The sequence below is a fragment of the Carassius carassius genome, chromosome 2 (assembly GCF_963082965.1).
Source record: "Carassius carassius chromosome 2, fCarCar2.1, whole genome shotgun sequence".
In the NCBI taxonomy this organism is placed as follows: Eukaryota; Metazoa; Chordata; class Actinopteri; order Cypriniformes; family Cyprinidae; genus Carassius; species Carassius carassius.
Window position 1 is genome coordinate 9,668,883 of NC_081756.1, and position 18,525 is coordinate 9,687,407.

At 38.1% G+C, this 18,525-nt stretch overlaps 1 protein-coding gene and 1 long non-coding RNA gene across 2 annotated transcripts; both read right to left on the minus strand.

Moving 5' to 3' along the window:
• Positions 1 to 9,085: 9,085 nt before the first annotated feature.
• On the minus strand, positions 9,086 to 10,485 carry LOC132101773 (uncharacterized). Its single transcript, XR_009423212.1, has 2 exons — positions 9,667 to 10,485; positions 9,086 to 9,635 (listed from the first exon to the last, which is right to left on the minus strand). It is a non-coding gene; the product is annotated as an uncharacterized LOC132101773 (long non-coding RNA).
• Positions 10,486 to 10,493: 8 nt separating this feature from the next.
• LOC132101766 (reticulocalbin-1-like) lies at positions 10,494 to 14,437 on the minus strand. Its single transcript, XM_059506962.1, has 6 exons — positions 13,981 to 14,437; positions 12,622 to 12,815; positions 12,357 to 12,535; positions 12,162 to 12,222; positions 11,792 to 11,991; positions 10,494 to 10,818 (listed from the first exon to the last, which is right to left on the minus strand). The coding sequence occupies exons 1-6, from the start codon at positions 14,199 to 14,201 to the stop codon at positions 10,711 to 10,713; spliced, it is 963 nt and encodes a 320-aa protein (XP_059362945.1). The 5' UTR covers positions 14,202 to 14,437; the 3' UTR covers positions 10,494 to 10,710.
• Positions 14,438 to 18,525: the final 4,088 nt, after the last annotated feature.

Sequence of the window (18,525 nt, forward strand, 5' to 3'; positions counted from 1 at the left end):
AGAGTGGTAATTGTAGATTAAAAAATAAATAAATAGCAAGTACACTTCCGATTCATTTTTTACAGATTTACATGAATCAAAATCATCACAATTAAAAGAACCAAAGACTTAAACTACTTCAGTCTCTGTGCATTTAATTTATTTAGTACACAAGTTTCACAATTTGAGTTGAATTACTAAAATAAATGAACTTTTCCACGACATTCTAATTTATTGAGATGCACCTGTATAAAGAAGAATGTAGAGAAAGCAATGTAACCCTTTAGATTCCTCACAAAATGGTTGTTTGAGAATATTCAGCCACATAGTGGCAGTGTTTTCCTTTAATGGGATCCCATCCTGCAGTTCAGTCTTTGCACTACTGATATATCCGGCTATTAAAGAAAAACATAAAGGCATAGTTCACCCAAAAAGGAAAATCATAGAGTGCTGAAAGGGTGACATATTTCTGCAGGCCAAAACACTGAAATGCTGGAACTTCTGGTTCCACTGTTCCCAAGTTGGTTCAAGTTTTATTCTATGATATAAAATACAGTAATATAAATACAGTCATCCCTACATTACTCATTAGCTTCAAAATATCTTCTTTTGTACTCCACAGAAAAGAGAAACTCTTACAGGTTTAAAACAACATGAGGGTGAGTAAATGATGACAGATTTTTCATTTTTAGATGAATAGACAGCATTGAGTCTCAGCATCATGTTGTTTATCACACTGTAGTTTGAATCCTGAATGTAGCTCTTACGCTTCTATTGAAAATACACTGAATACTTTTCTAACTAGCACACCCAATCACATTTTCAGTGAAAATCGGTCTCTTAACACCATGTAATTGGCCCATCTTAGAACTATTTTGGGTTTGAAACGCTCCCATTCTGTTTGGATAATTAGAGGGCATCTGTGTAAGAGCTGAAGAGCTACGAATGACAGTCTAAAACAGTCATTCCTCACTACAGATACGTGTAGTGATGTACCAATAAACTGGACACAATAGACCGGTCAGAAACCCTTATTTTCACCCTTTCTGAAATCTGGAAATCCTTTTAGAAAACCACCCTTTATTAGATCCTGTGAACATTTAGCTATTTGCAGACGAAGAAAACATCATATCTGGCCACATGGATCACCAAAGATCAAAATGATATACACGGTGACAAGATCATAACTATCATGCCTCTAGACACACTCCAGTTTTTAGCTTGAGCAGTTGTTAACAACACGGTTAATCATGAGGAACAGCAGGATATTGTCATACCAGGCAGATAGAGGAGTAAAAATCAATATTAACAAATTATATATACAAATAATATTAATAATGATATAAACATGTTAATATACTAATATTAATGGAAATAAATGATCATTAAAAGGTTATTTATAACACCATTAAGGTCCTATATAGAATTTTTAAAGCATGGTTCTTTATGGAACCCTATAAAAAGGGTTCTATTTAGCACTCTTTTTTTTCATGGCCACTGAATATTTATTTATTTATTTATTTATTTATTTTTTAAAGTGAAAAAAAAATGTCTGGATAACCAAACAAGTTCCTTCAGTCTACTAGGTATTCATCTTGAAATATTACTAAAATATTACTTTTTTTAATGAGACTTCACTATTAATGTGAAAAAACAATAGCAACTGAAGATGTGGATTGGCATAGCGAAATATCTGAAGTGGCGTTTTTTTTGCTCTTTGTCTAAAGCCAGACAAGTAAAGACATTGAAATAAAACTAGGGAAACTAAACTAGGGAAAGATTCCATCTGCTGTCTGTGTATGAAGGGAGCTCCAAAGTGGCCCCTAAAGAGCCCAGAAACAGCCTCCTTTCCCTCCGTTTCCTCACAGGACACACTGGGTAGCAGATGGGGCTTGATTCCCCGAGGAGGAAATAAACGGAGGAGAGGATGATGGGGAAAGGAGGGGTCCAAACACCTACAGCATTCCCCTCTCCTCTGCTTTTCTCCAAGATAAAGGAATCTAGGCCAGACACGTGGAAGAAAGAGAGAGAGAGAGCAATGGACAAGACCTTTTCAGGGCATTGTGAGAATAAAGCTATTACGCCAGAGGCTGACGGAACTTTCCAGGTCGAACGCAGACGGAGACATGGAGATATTGCGATTTTATAGACATTAACGTCATGATTTTCTGTAAAACTGCTTTGAAACCATGTGTATAGTGAAAAATGCTATAAAAATTAATTTGACTCAACACGACAGTCCAGATACTATTTTCAAGAACTATTTTGAGTTTGGTTACACTACAACTTTACTACGAGAGAAATATATCATGCATCACTCAAAGAAAATGGCCTGGGAGGTTCCCAACACCTGGGAAGACGAATATGGTTTGAAAACCGAAGCACAACCAAAACAATGTTCTTCTACAAGATGTAGCTTTAGAGCTAATTCAGAGCTATTAATCAGATCTGCTCATTTCTCTGGCTCAAAAACAATGCAGGATTTCAAATGTATGATTCCTTATGGACAGAAGCATTTATACAGGTCCTTCTCAAAACATTAGCATATTGTGATAAAGTTCATTATTTTCCATAATGTAATGATAAAAATTAAACTTTCATATATTTTAGATTCATTGCACACCAACTGAAATATTTCAGGTCTTTTATTGTTTTAATACTGATGATTTTGGCATACAGCTCATGAAAACCCAAAATGCCGTCTCAAAAAATTAGCATATTTCATCCGACCAATAAAAGAAAAGTGTTTTTAATACAAAAAAAGTCAACCTTCAAATAATTATGTTCAGTTATGCACTCAATACTTGGTCGGGAATCCTTTTGCAGAAATGACTGCTTCAATGCGGCGTGGCATGGAGGCAATCAGCCTGTGGCACTGCTGAGGTGTTATGGAGGCCCAGGATGCTTCGATAGCGGCCTTGAGCTCATCCAGAGTGTTGGGTCTTGCGTCTCTCAACTTTCTCTTCACAATATCCCACAGATTCTCTATGGGGTTCAGGTCAGGAGAGTTGGCAGGCCAATTGAGCACAGTAATGCCATGGTCAGTAAACCATTTACCAGTGGTTTTGGCACCGTGCCAGGTCGTGCTGAAGTTTTTCAGCAGATGGAAGCATGAAGTGCTCCAAAATCTCCTGATAGCTAGCTGCATTGACCCTGCCCTTGATAAAACACAGTGGACCAACACCAGCAGCTGACATGGCACCCCAGACCATCACTGACTGTGGGTACTTGACACTGGACTTCAGGTATTTTGGCATTTCCTTCTTCCCAGTCTTCCTCCAGTCTCTGGCACCTTGATTTCCGAATGACATGCAAAATTTGTCCAAAAGTCCAGTGCTGCTTCTCTGTAGCCCAGGTCTGGCGCTTCTGCCGCTGTTTCTGGTTCAAAAGTGGCTTGACCTGGGGAATGCGGCACCTGTAGCCCATTTCCTGCACACGCCTGTGCACGGTGGCTCTGGATGTTTCTACTCCAGACTCAGTCCACTGCTTCCGCAGGTCCCCCAAGGTCTGGAATCGGTCCTTCTCCACAATCTTCCTCAGGGTCCGGTCACCTCTTCTCGTTGTGCAGTGTTTTTTGCCACACTTTTTCCTTCCCACAGACTTCCCACTGAGGTGCCTTGATACAGCACTCTGGGAACAGCCTATTCGTTCAGAAATGTCTTTCTGTGTCTTACCCTCTCGCTTGAGGGTGTCAATGATGGCCTTCTGGTCAGCAGTCAGGTCAGCAGTCTTACCCATGATTGCGGTTTTGAGTAATGAACCAGGCTGGGAGTTTTTAAAAGCCTCAGGAATCTTTTGCAGGTGTTTAGAGTTAATTAGTTGATTCAGATGATTATGTTAATAGCTTGTTTAGAGAACCTTTTCATGATATGCTAATTTTTTGAGATAGGAATTTTGGGTTTTCATGAGCTGTATGCCAAAATCATCCGTATTAAAACAATAAAAGACCTGAAATATTTCAGTTGGTGTGCAATGAATCTAAAATATATGAAAGTTTAATTTTTATCATTACATTATGGAAAATAATGAACTTTATCACAATATGCTAATTTTTTGAGAAGGACCTGTATTTTATAAGAGTCACCAAAGACATGACATTGCATGCTGTAAAAAGTCAGTGTTTTGTCTTGTTTTTCAGTAAAAACATACTGAAATCAAGCTACATTTAAACTTATAATGACAAGCCTTTTTTCCCAAAGAACATTTCAGACTTCTTCAGAATTGTGAGATATAAAGATAGTGTCAAAAGACAAAGTCAGAATTGCGAGATAAAAACTCTAAATAAATAGTCCAAATTGTGAGATAAAATGTCACAATTATCCTTTTTTTTACAACGTGGAGGGGGGAAACTGTGAAATGTAAAGTCAGAATTTAGAGGAAGAGTGAGAACTGTGATTGTACAGGCCAGTCCTGTCCTTTGTAAGCTGCACCATGTTCACATTATGTTGCACCTCATTCACTGTGCTACAAAATGATGGAGACCCACGCATGCCAACTATCCTGAACATTAAGTCAGTCTCCTCCTGTTCCAAACCTCCTGACTTCATTCCACTTACATTTTCCTTGCAGGACACTGATAGCAGTTAAACTCTGAGAGGATTAGCCTTAACCCCTTTAGCTCCAGGCCGGTGAGCAAACATTTGAAGTGGCGTGTTCTTGCATTTCTGCATTTAATGTTTGACAGGGCGTTCCCGTGATGTCTTCTGGGCCTCAGACACAGATAATCCTGTGCACTTTAATTATAAAGCGTCAGCCTTTGGTCTCTGCTGCTGAGTGAAGATGGGTAAGACCAGAAACAGCTCCAGAAGGACAGTGTTGTGTCCTTGTTTGCTCACAGATCTAAATCAATGTACTCCATCGCTGTTTATTGCTCTTAGTGGTTTGGAAAAACCTACAGTTACAGTACCTAAACAACTTACAATTGGATATACTGTGCTGGTAGCTGGGGATACAAATTCAAGGTTTCTAACAAAAAATGGATAATAATTAATTTAATTATCAAAGGATGCACTCAAAGTGTTCCTGTAGCTCAATTGGTAGAGCATTGCATTATCAAGCGCAAGGATGGGGGTTCGATTCCCCAGGAACACATGATATGTAAAAATTGATAGCCTGAATGCACTGTAAGTCGCTTTGGATAAAAGCGTCTGCTAAATGCATAAATTTACATTTTAATTTAATTTAAATTTTTTATGTAAATTTTATTTAATTTAAATTTAAAGTGAAGTGTAATTATTTTTTATTATTTGTTTGAATTTAAGTAAAATTCTGCAATAACATTTTTGAAATTTCATAATTCCAATGGGATCCTGACATGGAATAATATATATATATATATATATATAATAATTGCAACTTTTTATCTCACCATTTGGACTTATTTTTCCTTACAGTTCTGAAAATTCAGAATTGTGAAATGTAAATTAATATCTAAACTTGATTTTATTCTGACATCTCACAATTCAGTTTTTTTTTCACCTTGAAAAAAAATCTGCCTTTTTTATCTTGTAATTGCACGTTTAAATCTCACAATTATTTTGAACGTAAGCTGTTGTACAGTGTGCCTTGCTAGATGACAGTGGACCTTTTGAGCCTGTGAAATTTCGCACATAATTCAAAAATAATTCGTTTTATATATATATATATATATATATATATATATATATATATATATATATATATATACAAACTGTAGATTTGGACTCCTCTGTGACAGAAAGATGTAAAACACGCGAACAACTGAAATAAGTGATGAAGAAATCAAAGATGAAATACATCTGTGTTCAAAACCCCATATTACTTTAATGAAGGCAGCTCATCAGTTTACTCTTATCATTATAATTGTATGAGTTCACAAGAAATGCTAACAAACTGTCTGAAATGTCACGAATGATGAGGCAGTCAAAATCCTGACAACAAAATCTGCTGCAGCTCTGTTTGTTAGGGATGCACACAGATCATTAGAGGTTGGAGGATGGAGGTCTTAACAGTGTCTTTAATGCCATTGAAGCGTAGGGACAGTTTGTACCCTTCACACCCCTTTATTAGCCCTGTGTGCCCTCATTTCTGCAGAGATTGTCCCTATGGTTTGGCACAGAGTCATGGATAGATGAGGTCATACTGCACTCATTTTAACACAAATGTACACAGAGAGCCAAATTATGCCCGGGTTTAATGTTTTTGAAAGAAGGCTGTTCACCAAAGCTGCATGTATTTGATCAAAAGTACAGTAAAAACAGTAACAATGAGAAATACCATTACAATTTTTAAAGTGTTATTTACATTTTTATGCAAAGCTGTATTTTCAGCATCATTAGTCTTCAGTGTCAAACCGTCCTTCAGAAATCATGATAATATGCTGATTTGCTGCTCAAGAAACAATTATTATTATTGTTTTTGCTGAATATAAAGTAAATATAAAAAAACATTATTTTATAAATCTTTTGTTAATAAGTATCTTTTATTATAAATATATTTACTCTCACTTTGGATACATTTTATGAAACCTTGCTTATATTGAAAAAGTGGTTAAGAAAAGTCAAGTTAGGTCTGGGATAAACTAACATCATTTGTTTGCTGATGCTGATTGCAATGAAATTCAGACATTTTTGTGTGACTTAAGTCTTTTATTTTTTATATAGTATATACATTTTTTTATATATTCCTTATAGTTTACAATAAAAGTATCACCTATATTAGCATATTAGCTTGCATTGGACAAGAATTTTCGTTTTTGGTGGACTATTCCTTTAATTTAGATGGTTAACATCTTTATATGTCATCTGCAGCTACAGTAGGAAATATCTCAATATTCATAGAATGCCTCAGAGAGAGGGCACCTTTTTTTATGTGACTGTGCCCTCCGGTGTCCTGAGAGGCTGTGGAAATGCAGACATCTCCCCTGCTATACACCTTAATGCCTGGGGGCCACAGGGACACCGGGGCCTCTGGCAGCTGGAGCTGAGAGACATCAGATGCAGTCACTGTGGGACAAGAGACTGAGAAGCCAGAGCGATGAAACAAGGGTAAGACACCCTGAGAGGAAGAGAGCAGCCAGAGTATTCCCCAGACACACAGACAAACATATTGAAAGACAGATGCATTTGTGATAGAAACATATGGATGTACGGTGTTTACATAGGTGTAGATGTAAGTATAGAGTGACCCGTATTAAGCAGTGGACATGGAAAAATAATGCAAATATCTCAAATTAGACCCAACACATTGTCGTTCTCGCCGTTGTCACTCACTTTCAGGAATAGTCAAGCCCCAAAATAAAATAATAAAACAAAACACTAAACTGGGGGTTTCTGAACAAAAATCACCATAAAAATATAGCTTTCTGACCCACTTTTTTTTTTTTATAGTATCTAATTATTATTTACCAGATTAAATTCAGGTGCAATCCCTCTTTTCTTGGGTCATTTTTGGATATGATAGCCCCAGTCCCCATCCACATTCACATAAATTATTCATTCAGAATATATGCATGGCATAATAACATGTTTACATTTGTTAACATTATTTGAGAGTTTGGATCAGAAGGTGCAAGGTCTTCCAGGAGGAACTGATTCCATCCCCTTTAGGTGTCTGTGGGAAAAGAAACAGAAAGACACAAGAGAAATGTATAACTTTTATAACTCTTTTATAAGTCTTTATAACTCACAATTGCGAGTTTATATCTCACAGAAAAAGTCAGAATTGCGAGATTTAAAAAAAAAAAAGTTAATTACCTTTCTTTCTTTTTTGATTCAGTGGCGGAAACGGGCTTCAATAGACAGCTTACCATTTTCTTTCTAAAAGATCATTAATTACTTCTGAGAAATTGCACAACTTTATATAGGCTCATTTCTTATGAATCAACCACTAGAGGAAGGAAAATACTTCATTCAATAACACACAAACACATATTTCGTTGTATCTTGTATCTTGCAAGCCTTTAAGACAAGTCTTGTCTACTAACTTTCTTCAGGCCTAATACACATTTATGTAAAATCTGGCCTACTGAAGAGGAGAAAAACATAAAAACAGAGGTAATTTCTGCTCAAGGCTCAAAACCTGAGACACGTAAAAAATCTGCCGGAAGGGGAGAAGACGACAAACTGTATTCTCAACCTTTAGGCAGTGGTTCAGAAGGCCCATAAATCCTAACATTAATAGGTTTACTAGCTTTGAGAATGTTGTATCTTCATGAAATGATGTGATTGCCTTCTGCTGGGCATCTTACTTGATATACGGTTGGGCTGCAGATATGCATTAGGACATCTGATAGTACAGTATCTACAATAAAAATCCACTAGAGTCACATCACCGGAGGTAAACAGATGGAGCTGCAGCTTTGCCTGAGGTATTAGATGCCACGTTGAATTTACTTCCCTCTTTTGCATTATATAATGCAAACCCAGCTAGTAAATGTGAACAAGTAGACCAAATAGTTACAAAAATGCTGAAATACTGATTTCAAATGTCATATCACGCTGACTTGGTTATTTTGCAGTAGGAGTTATTTTACAGCAATTTAGGCCTGTTTTTTGTGATTGTTTTAGAATGATTAAACAGACAAAAACAAAATAAGAATAATAAGCAAGCAAGAAGGGCACTGTTAGTCACAACGTGAAATAAATAAATACAAAAATCAAAACCAACTTGAAAGTTTTATGAAAGATTTGTACTTTTTTGTAAAGTATCACTGGGAAAAAGAAAATATTGTCTCAAATGAAAAGTGTTTGTTGCATTTTATTGGCAGACAGTTGAGGATGTTTCGCCTCCTTTATTACTCCAGCAGGTTTTTAACAACATGGCATCATTTCGTAAATTAAATTAAAATAAAAGCATTTTCACAAGATAAACAAATTCATGCAAACCCCTGTGGCTAAAAAAAAATTACAACAATAAAAAAAATAAACAACAGAAATAGACTCTTGGTGATAGAAATCTACTATTACATTACATAAAAATGAAAACTAGGAAAAAGTTTGTAGTCATCTGAGTTTTTGTTGAATGTCTGGTAAAATTAAGTGAGAAATAACTTGAAAATGTTTGAGGTAAGAGTACACAGGTCTCACACACTCGCCTTGAATTGTTTTTACTAAGTAAGAAAATGAAGTGATGAAACAACAATCTACCGGAGAGCGCTACATCAACAGATGGCAGCGTGTGTGTGTGTGTTCGTCGGGGGGTATAAAACAAGTATAAAGGCAGTGATATCGGTCATAACTTCTGGAGAGAAATAGCGCAGACACTGAATGAAGATGATCGGCTGTATGCATGTGCTGTAAGCTGCTTCAGACAGCGCGCCAGTAGCGCTTCAAAGGAAAAAACAAACAAACACACAATTGTGTAAAAATGAGCAATTTTGGCGAGTGACCACGGTCTTAATAGACTTATAAAGTCCTAAATGATCAAGAGTTGAGAGAAAACTCGACAATCGACAGACAGCACTAATGTTAACCTTTTATAGATGTTGATGTTGGTAATATTAGTTCATTTTACTGTTGAATTTGCATTTCGCTTTAATTCCTAATTGTATAGCCCCCCTTCGGAAAGATATCAGGATGGCCCCCCATCCCCCTTTAATTTTTAAATGAGATAATCCGGTCCTCAAATGAAGCAAATTGAATAGCCCTGATGTAGACTGTTAAAACAGGCAGTATACACTACTATTCAATTGTTTGGGGTCGGTAAGACGATTTAAAATCTCTGATGATAACCAAGGCTACATTTATTTGATCAAAAATACAGTAACAGTCATTTTGTGAAACTTACCACAAAAAAAGTAGTTTTATATTTGTATTTAATGTCTTCCTTCTGACTTGGGACAATTTAATGCATCCTTGGCAAATAAAAGCATTCATTTCTTGACCTCAAACTTTTGAACAATAGTGTATACACAAACACACTTCATACACTATAAGCCCTTTCACACATACAGACTTTTCCGGAAAATAACCGGTAAATTGCCATAAAGAGATCATGTGTGAAAAGGATCTTTTAAAAAATACAGGTAAAGTCGTTCCGGTAATTTTATGGCAATTTACAGATATTACTGTGTGAAAGGGGCTTATGTGTCATCAAATCTAATCTCATAAAATAAGACAAAGTTATAATTACTGTCTGAGTAGGGCTGAATTTTACCAGACATTTGCAAAAACAGACCACATGTGCAAATGTAAAAAGACAGGAAAGAAATGCATCAGATGCAGCTGTGTTTAGAACATGTAGAGTTTGTCAAAACATAAGACATATGGTCAGTCAGCAATGGGAACTCTGTGATAATCTACAAGATAATTACATGTCTAGTGTACTGTATGTATAACTGTACATTAACACTAACTTGTAGTGCTTTCTGTAGTAACAGAGTTGTATTATAAAAGCATGAAATGCAGTTAAAATTGTAAATAAATAGAATGTTTGTTCCAATATATCGTCACCAGACAAAAATAGGCACAGGCTTCATCCTATGATTGCTTTAGAAAAGAAAAAAAAGGCTCAGCTTCAGCTGAAGAAATCTGACCACCCACAAATAGAACATAGAGTGAAAGAGGAAAGCCTAAGTGTGTGTTAGGGAGCACAGCCATCGGTCAGGGATTCCTCTATGTCCAGTCTGTGAGGTAGAGCTGCAGTACATCAGTCAGTTCGTCAGTCACTGGCATGGCTTTATGGATGCCATAAAGGAGGTTCAGTTCTCAGTTCACTACCTGGGTCCTCAGGTAGAGTTCTACACCCTCGGGTTCAAAGCTCATCGTGGTTCCTAGTAAGGTCTTCGCCATAGTTGGTGGCCTGGCTGCCTACAAACATGTTCCAGTTCTCAAGAATCTCTTCTTTGGTCAGCATCTGGTCCTACAAAAAAAAAAAAAAACATTCCACCCACATGACAATGTGCTTTGCTGGTTGTATTACTCAATTGTAAAACACGGGGGGGGGGGGGGGGGGGGTATTCTGCTAAATTAATAGATGTAAATGTAATGAGTATTTGCAATATTTCTAGTCCTCTGGTCCTTTATTGAACACACGAAAAAGCAGCTAAGAGAAATTGGCACCTCTGATATTGATTATAAACATTTTTTATTCTGTGTGTTCACACAAAACATGTTAGCTTTTCTACTAAAGGAAGCACATTAATTATTCACATGAGCAACAGACACACACAACCACCAAAATGTGGAAATTACCTTTAAATGACTGAAAATATACATGTCATTACAGAAATTATTGTCCTTAAAATGACTAATCAATTAACTGTAAAACTGTGAAATATTATAACAATTTAAAATAACGGTTTTCTGTTTTAATATATTTTGAGATGTATTTATTCCTTTGATCAAAGCTGAATTTTCCGGCATCATTACTCCAGTCTTCAGTGTCACACGATTCTTCAGAAAATAAGTCTAATATGCTGAATTTCTGCTAAACAAAGTTCAAAAATCAATGTTGAAAAAGTTGCTGCTTAATATTTTTGTGGAAACTGCTTTTTCAGGGTTTTCTGATGAACAGACAAAACCGCATTTATTTTACATCTTTCTTTTATAACAGTATAAATGTCTTTACTGTAACTTTTGATCAAAATAATGTGTCACTGCTGATTAAAAATGTTAAGTTCTTTAAGAATACATAAATTGCACTGATTACGAACTTTGGTAATGGTAGTCTGGATCAAATAAATTTCTATATTTAAATAAATGAATTCTAATGGTATTTTTCACCTAGTTAATTTTTAGTATGCATTTAATTGTTTAACATACCATTAATGTATTATAACATCACTACTACAGTTCTGGAGATATTCGTGGACTGCATCACAGTAGATTCTCACCTTGTCCGTGTCCGACTCGTACACCAGATGCCGGGCCTCTGCCTGTGCGTGATCATAGTCCTGCGGCAGGATCCAGTGACGAATCTCTTCTAAATCCATCTTCCCATCTTTATTCAGATCTCTGAAATCTGAAAACTGGTCTCTCTCTGTTCTAACCCAGTCGGGCTCTGGGCCGCCATCTTCATGAGCAAACATGTCCGCTGGAAAATACCAAAAGGTCTAAAACATTTTCCCCTTGGATACAGAACATTAAAAGGATATTTCATCCCCAAAAATGTCGATTTTGTCAAGAATTTCAGTGTCTAAAACTCACAAAAATGTGATCTGTAATACTTTGTCTTTCATACATAAAATACATATATAAACCTACAAATGTATTCGTCCTCATCTACATGACCGTCTCCATTCTTGTCAATGTCCTCCAGAGTTTCCTGGCAGAGTAAATAAAATGGGTTAAGCGATGAATCAGTTACTTTATGAAATAACAGCATGATGGTCATTTTCAATAGTCTGCGTAACTAATCTGACAGTAAGTACCACCGTCTAAAACTCAACCGACACTCACAAGAACCACAATTTCCTGCATGTGCTCAAACTCCTCTGGGTGGAGGAAAGCAGTGAACTCCTCTCGCTCTGCAGCTAAATCGCCATTGAGATCTGCAGCCTTAAACCTACGTTCATCTCGCGGAAGCATCTTCTTGAAGCTGAACTGATCGGTTGCATCCTCAAACTCCTCTGGATTGGCTGGGAGAAGAGTAGATGGTGAATCTCATGTAAAACATGAGCAGCAATATTAAAACTTTCAATAGATTCAGAAACGTGCGACTCACCAAGGAAGTAACCGTACGTTGCTTGCTTATATTCATCCCACGAGATTTTGTTGTCTTTGTTCAGGTCATAGTCAGACCAGACCTTTGCGACGTTCTCATAGACGTAGCGCTTCTGAACTCTCTTTATCCAGGACTTGAGTTCATCAACAGTGATATATCCATCAGGGTCGCTGTCAATACGATCTACTATTTTCCTAAGGAATTAAAAAAGTGCAGAGAAAGAAAAGAGGGAATTAAGTGGAAACTTACAGACAATAAATATTAGAATGAGTTTTCTCAGACACGTTCCTAGCTTTTCACCTCAAACATGGTAGATTGATCCAATTCCTATGAAAATAGAGAGATACTGCACCCCATAAATTGAAGGAAAAAATACATAAATGCAAGAATTTTGAGTGAGTGCATGTATGTGTGTGTGTGTTTAATACAACCTCAAATCTAATAGTATTCTTACTATTGACCGTTTAATTTCCAGCATAAAGGTCAACATATTTAAACAGATATTTGCTATGGATGTTTTTATATATATATATATATATATATATATATATATATATATATATATATATATATATACACATATATATATATATATATATATATATATATATATAAATTGCATTATTAAGGTGTTTATAACTCAGTGGTGACTATCATTATTGCAATATTACCTTGATAACATCTCAAATAAAATGTAAATATATATATATATATATATATATATATATATATATAAATACTATTTTTATACTAAAAATATTTTAAAAATATTTAAAAAATGCATTTCATTTTCAAGTTATTTCTTGAAATTCTTATCTTTTTACACTTATTTTCGATTGAAATACGACCCAGAAATGTTCTTGACAGAAACTAGACTCCAAGTGACTAGCAGACTGTCAACAGCACATTATTTTTATCTCGGATGCCACGTTGTGATGTTCAGGGAGTCCTCCCACTTCCAGGACTGGAGAGGGTTCATGCCTATACACCCTTTGTTACACCGGCAAGATAAAACTAGATAAACCCTGATATCCAACATCAAACTGTTAACAAGACAGTGTCCTAACCACCATACAGGAGGAATTCTGTCACGTGACAGGAAAACCATAAAATAGACTCTCTTAGAGGTCATACATACATATGCATGCATGTATGTATGTATGCGTGTAGGAAAAGATGTAAATACTTTTTACGAATGTATGACCAAATATGAATAGAAATATTTAATTTATAAGAACTAAACACGTTTTAAACTAGATTATCAAACGATTTATAATTTTTGTCATCTTGATCTGTCATTGCTCAACATACATAAAGAAATGCAACATGCTAAAGAAGGTCTTTTGAACGAAACCTTACCCTAATCTGGCTTTGCTTTCCTCTGGGGTGAGCTGATCAAATGTGGTGGCCTCCTCTTTGCCCAGAAAGGCCTCGTGGTCGTACTGATAGCTCTGGTTATCTTCGTGGGGCTGTCTGCTTAGTTCAGGCTCGTAAAGAACTCTTTCTTTCCTGAGAGTGGGTTTTCCGTGCGCCAGACACGTGCAAAGCGACAAAAACCAGAAGCAGGTCGAGACATCCATGCCTAAAGGACGCAATGAAAGAGTTTAAAACTGGCACAAAGTTAAACTAAACGTTCTAAACGAACACTGTGGAAATTGCAGAAGCTGCGGTTGCCAGGGAGACGCGTTCCAATTGTTATCGACTCAGAACGAAACATTCCAACTCATCCGAACACAAGTCAGTTCTTTTCATTTTCGATTTAAACATACCCGGCGGACCACTGAAGGCTACAACCAAACACAGAATGGGTGCGTGTCAACAGACAGCCAATCTAAACACGGTTAGCATGAACGCGGAATGTTAGGAGCTCTGCTATTGGCCAACCGGCTGTCTTTAACTCGAGATGGGCGTGGACGCCACGTTGCAAGACGACACGCAGAAGCTCCTGCTTCTTATTTTAGGAATGCCTTATTAAGAGAATACAGAACACCGCACATGACATGCAGGAAAAAATATAAGGCTAAATCGTGTGCACGATTTACTAATTCGTTCCCTCAATGTACTAAAGCCGGGCATACACTGTGCTATTTTCATCCGATTTTGAGCCTAATTCTGACTCGTGCGACTCTTTTTCGGGTCAGGCCGATTTTCAGCATTGTCGTGCAGTGTTCGTTCAGTGTACAAGGGGAAACAAGACGCGATTAACCTCTACCGACCGGCAATCGGTTGGTAGGATGGATTTCTGACATGTCAGAAATTTTGGTCGCCTCTCGTGAGGTATCGCACTATTGAAGCAGAGCTACGAACCGATTTTCCGCGGTTCCCTTACTGCGCATGCATGAACGAAACCATGGCGAAATGGCATGTAGTGTGGACTGAAGTGATGGAGGGAAAACTTGTGGAGTTATGGCAGCAACATGTCAGCCTTTTCGACATGTCATCGTCAACTTACCACGACAGGATTGCCAGAGAGAAAAGTTGGGAGGATATAGCTGCTGAGCTCTGTGCCTGCCTTTTTTTCTTTTTTTTTTTCAGCACACAGAATTGCGCATATCACCAAAGCAGTGCATTTATCTCTCCATGGTTTATCCCGGGAAAGCATGTTTATTCTGAAACAGCCACAAACATCCGGGTTCTGAGGGATCCTACGTGTTGATTCCCCACGTATAGTGTGAGCAGTCAAATCGCAACTCGGACCGTACAGTGAGCGCATAATAATCGTGAGCTTTGTCTTTACATCACATGCGATCTGCTCGTACAGTGTGAGTTGGTACTTTGCCGAAATCGCACAAAAATCGTACAGTGTATGCCCAGCCTAAAATGTGCACATGATTACTATAGAGTTCCCTCGATTTACTATTGCTTTCACTCGATTTATAAATTGTGTGCACGATTTACTAATTCGTTCCCTCGATTTGCTAAAATGTGCGCACGATTTAGCAAATCGAGCGAATGCAATAGTAAATCGAGAGAACGCTATAGTAATCGTTTGCACGATTTAGTACATTGAGGAAACGAATTAGTAAATCGTGTGCACAATTTATTTATTTTTTCTTACATGTCATGTGCAGGGCTCCGTAAAAGAACGTTAAATTATAGTATTGTTAACAGCTAAGTTAATTTCCAGCATAAAGCTAAACGTATAGAGGGTTTTCACCTACGTCACGATTTGGTCAGTTACCCGGATGCGCGGCCATATTGGAGGTACTCGGATGTAAACAACGGCATGGATTGCACTGTTTATGTACTACTGAACACATTGTTACACTAATTTCTGATGTCTAAACCACGGGAACAACACATGGAAGCTGCAAAATCATATAGAGAAGGACTTAAAGCAGGAAAGAGCTCAACATTTTGACAAACTTAAGGTAATATGTGGTAAAGATCTGAACGAGCTAGCTTCTCTAACTAGTCCTTACTTTTATTTCATATCCCGACATTGACTAACTTACGTTCAGATTGTCAGTCCAAAAAAAAGCACATGAAATCCGTTTCAAGCTATACATCCATATGTGGTTTAATATCCTATTCAAATCACATATCAGGAAATCCACCAGTCTGAACGCTCTTTCGCGTGGTTTATGTGACTTTCTCACGCCACGTAAAATGTAAACATCAGACGTTGTTATAGGGAACATGCTGAAAGTCGCTGCCGAAACAAGGCTGTGTTGTTGCAAAGTGCCGGACGAGCAGAAAATTATTATTTTTGAAAAGTATTTTGAAACCGGCGCGGAAAAAGAGTTGTGCAAACAGTAACTTACCAGCCTCCTACAGTTCTGCAGCTCGAGACGCAGTAACTTAGTCCAGCGCGGCCAGAGCCGCCTTAACCACTGTCCGTGTGTTGAAAAAAAAACTTAGATTAAACACACTCGCAACAGACACACCCCAAAGCGGAGACGTTACAGCGATGCCATGCGCACTGAGCGGACTTTTGCCGCTGTAGTGGACAGGACACGCACTGAAAGGTGCGTTCAGACCGGACGCGAATAGCGCGTCAGGCGCGAGTGATTTCAATGTTAAGTCAATGCAAAGACGCGTCAAATTTAAATAAGAAAACATTTATATTGCAAATGCAATACCCCTCCATCAACGCAACATCATTGCCGTGTTGTCAAAGAGCTGCGTGGACACACAAATCGGACCTGAACAGTTGCAATACAGCGTGGACATCATTTTAGATAATATTCCAAACGGATACAAAGATAATCGGATTGACAGTGTGTATGTACCCATAGTTAACTATTTTACGTCAAAAATGTAGCCATAGATAATGCTTCATTTACACATGTGGCTGATGCTGTGCCTCTCTCTACCTCAAACGCCATCTTTCATCAGTTTTTTGCACTCTTCTCTTTAACTTTCGGCAGTCTATAGAACTAGAAATGTTTTTTCTCGGTGCGACCAATGAGTACAGACCAAAACTTGACCATTTTTCAGAAGCAATAATCAGGCAAATTTGCGAGTCCATTCAGTTCAATGGCACTGTTTACGTTCAGTGCCTCCAAAATGGCCGACTTCCGGGTTGATGACGCGTCGTGAAAACCCTCTATTTAAACAGATATTTGGATTAAACAGATTTATTTCATAGCCTACTCCAGTGCTGTAACGTATATTTCCTAGAGCATAAAGTTAATGCACATGAAGTCTATGCTGTGAAGTTGGGCATCATGGAGTATTAAAGGGGTCGTATGATGTTGCCAAAAAATAACATTATTTTGTGTATTTGGTGTAATGAAATGTGTTCAGCCTGTCTGAAAACCTGTGCTGACCAGCTGGCCCCCATCTTTTCACAGATCTTCAACAGATCTCTGGAGTTGTGTGAAGTGCCTTCCTGCTTCAAACGCTCAACCATAATCCCCATTCCAAAGAAACCCAAGATAACAGGACTTAACGACTACAGACCTGTGGCTCTAACGTCTGTCGTCATGAAGTCGTTTGAAAAACTGGTTCTGGCTTATCTGAAGGACATCACTGGACCCTTACTAGACCCCCTGCAGTTTGCGTACCGAGCAAACAGGTCCGTGGATGATGCAATCAACATGGCATTGCACTTCATCCTGCAACATCTGGACAAAACAGGGACTTATGTGAGGATCCTGTTTGTGGACTTTAGTTCGGCTTTCAACACCATCATCCCAACAACCCTCCAGACCAAACTGACCCAGCTCTCTGTTCCTAGCTCTATCTGTCAGTGGATCACCAGCTTTCTGACAGATAGGCAACAGTTAGTGAGACTGGGGAAATTCATGTCAAACAGCTGCTCCACCAACAATGGTGCCCCTCAGGGATGTGTTCTCTCCCCTCTGCTCTTCTCCCTGTACACCAACGACTGCACCTCTAAAGACCCCTCTGTCAAGCTCCTGAAGTTTGCAGACGACACTACAGTCATCGGCCTCATCCAGGACGGTGATGAGTCTGCTTACAGACAGGAGGTTGAGCAGCTGGCTGTCTGGTGCAGTCTTAACAACCTGGAGCTGAACACGCTCAAAACAGTGGAGATGACTGTGGACTTTAGGAGAAACCCCCCTGCACTTTCCCCACTCACCATCATGAACAGCACTGTGACTGCAGTGGAGTCATTCAGATTCCTGGGAACCACCATCTCTCAGGACCTGAAGTGGGACAATCACATTGGCTCCATTGTGAAAAAAGCCCAACAAAGGTTGTACTTCCTTCGCCAGCTGAGGAAGTTTAACCTGCCACAGGAGCTGCTGAAACAGTTCTACTCAGCCGTCATTGAGTCAGTCCTGTGTACTTCAATTACTGTCTGGTTTGGTTCAGCTACAAAATCAGATATCAGAAGACTACAGAGAACTGTTCGGACTGCTGAAAGGATTATTGGTGCTCCCCTGCCCACCCTCCAAGAACTGTACACATCCAGAGTGAGGAAAAGGACTCAGA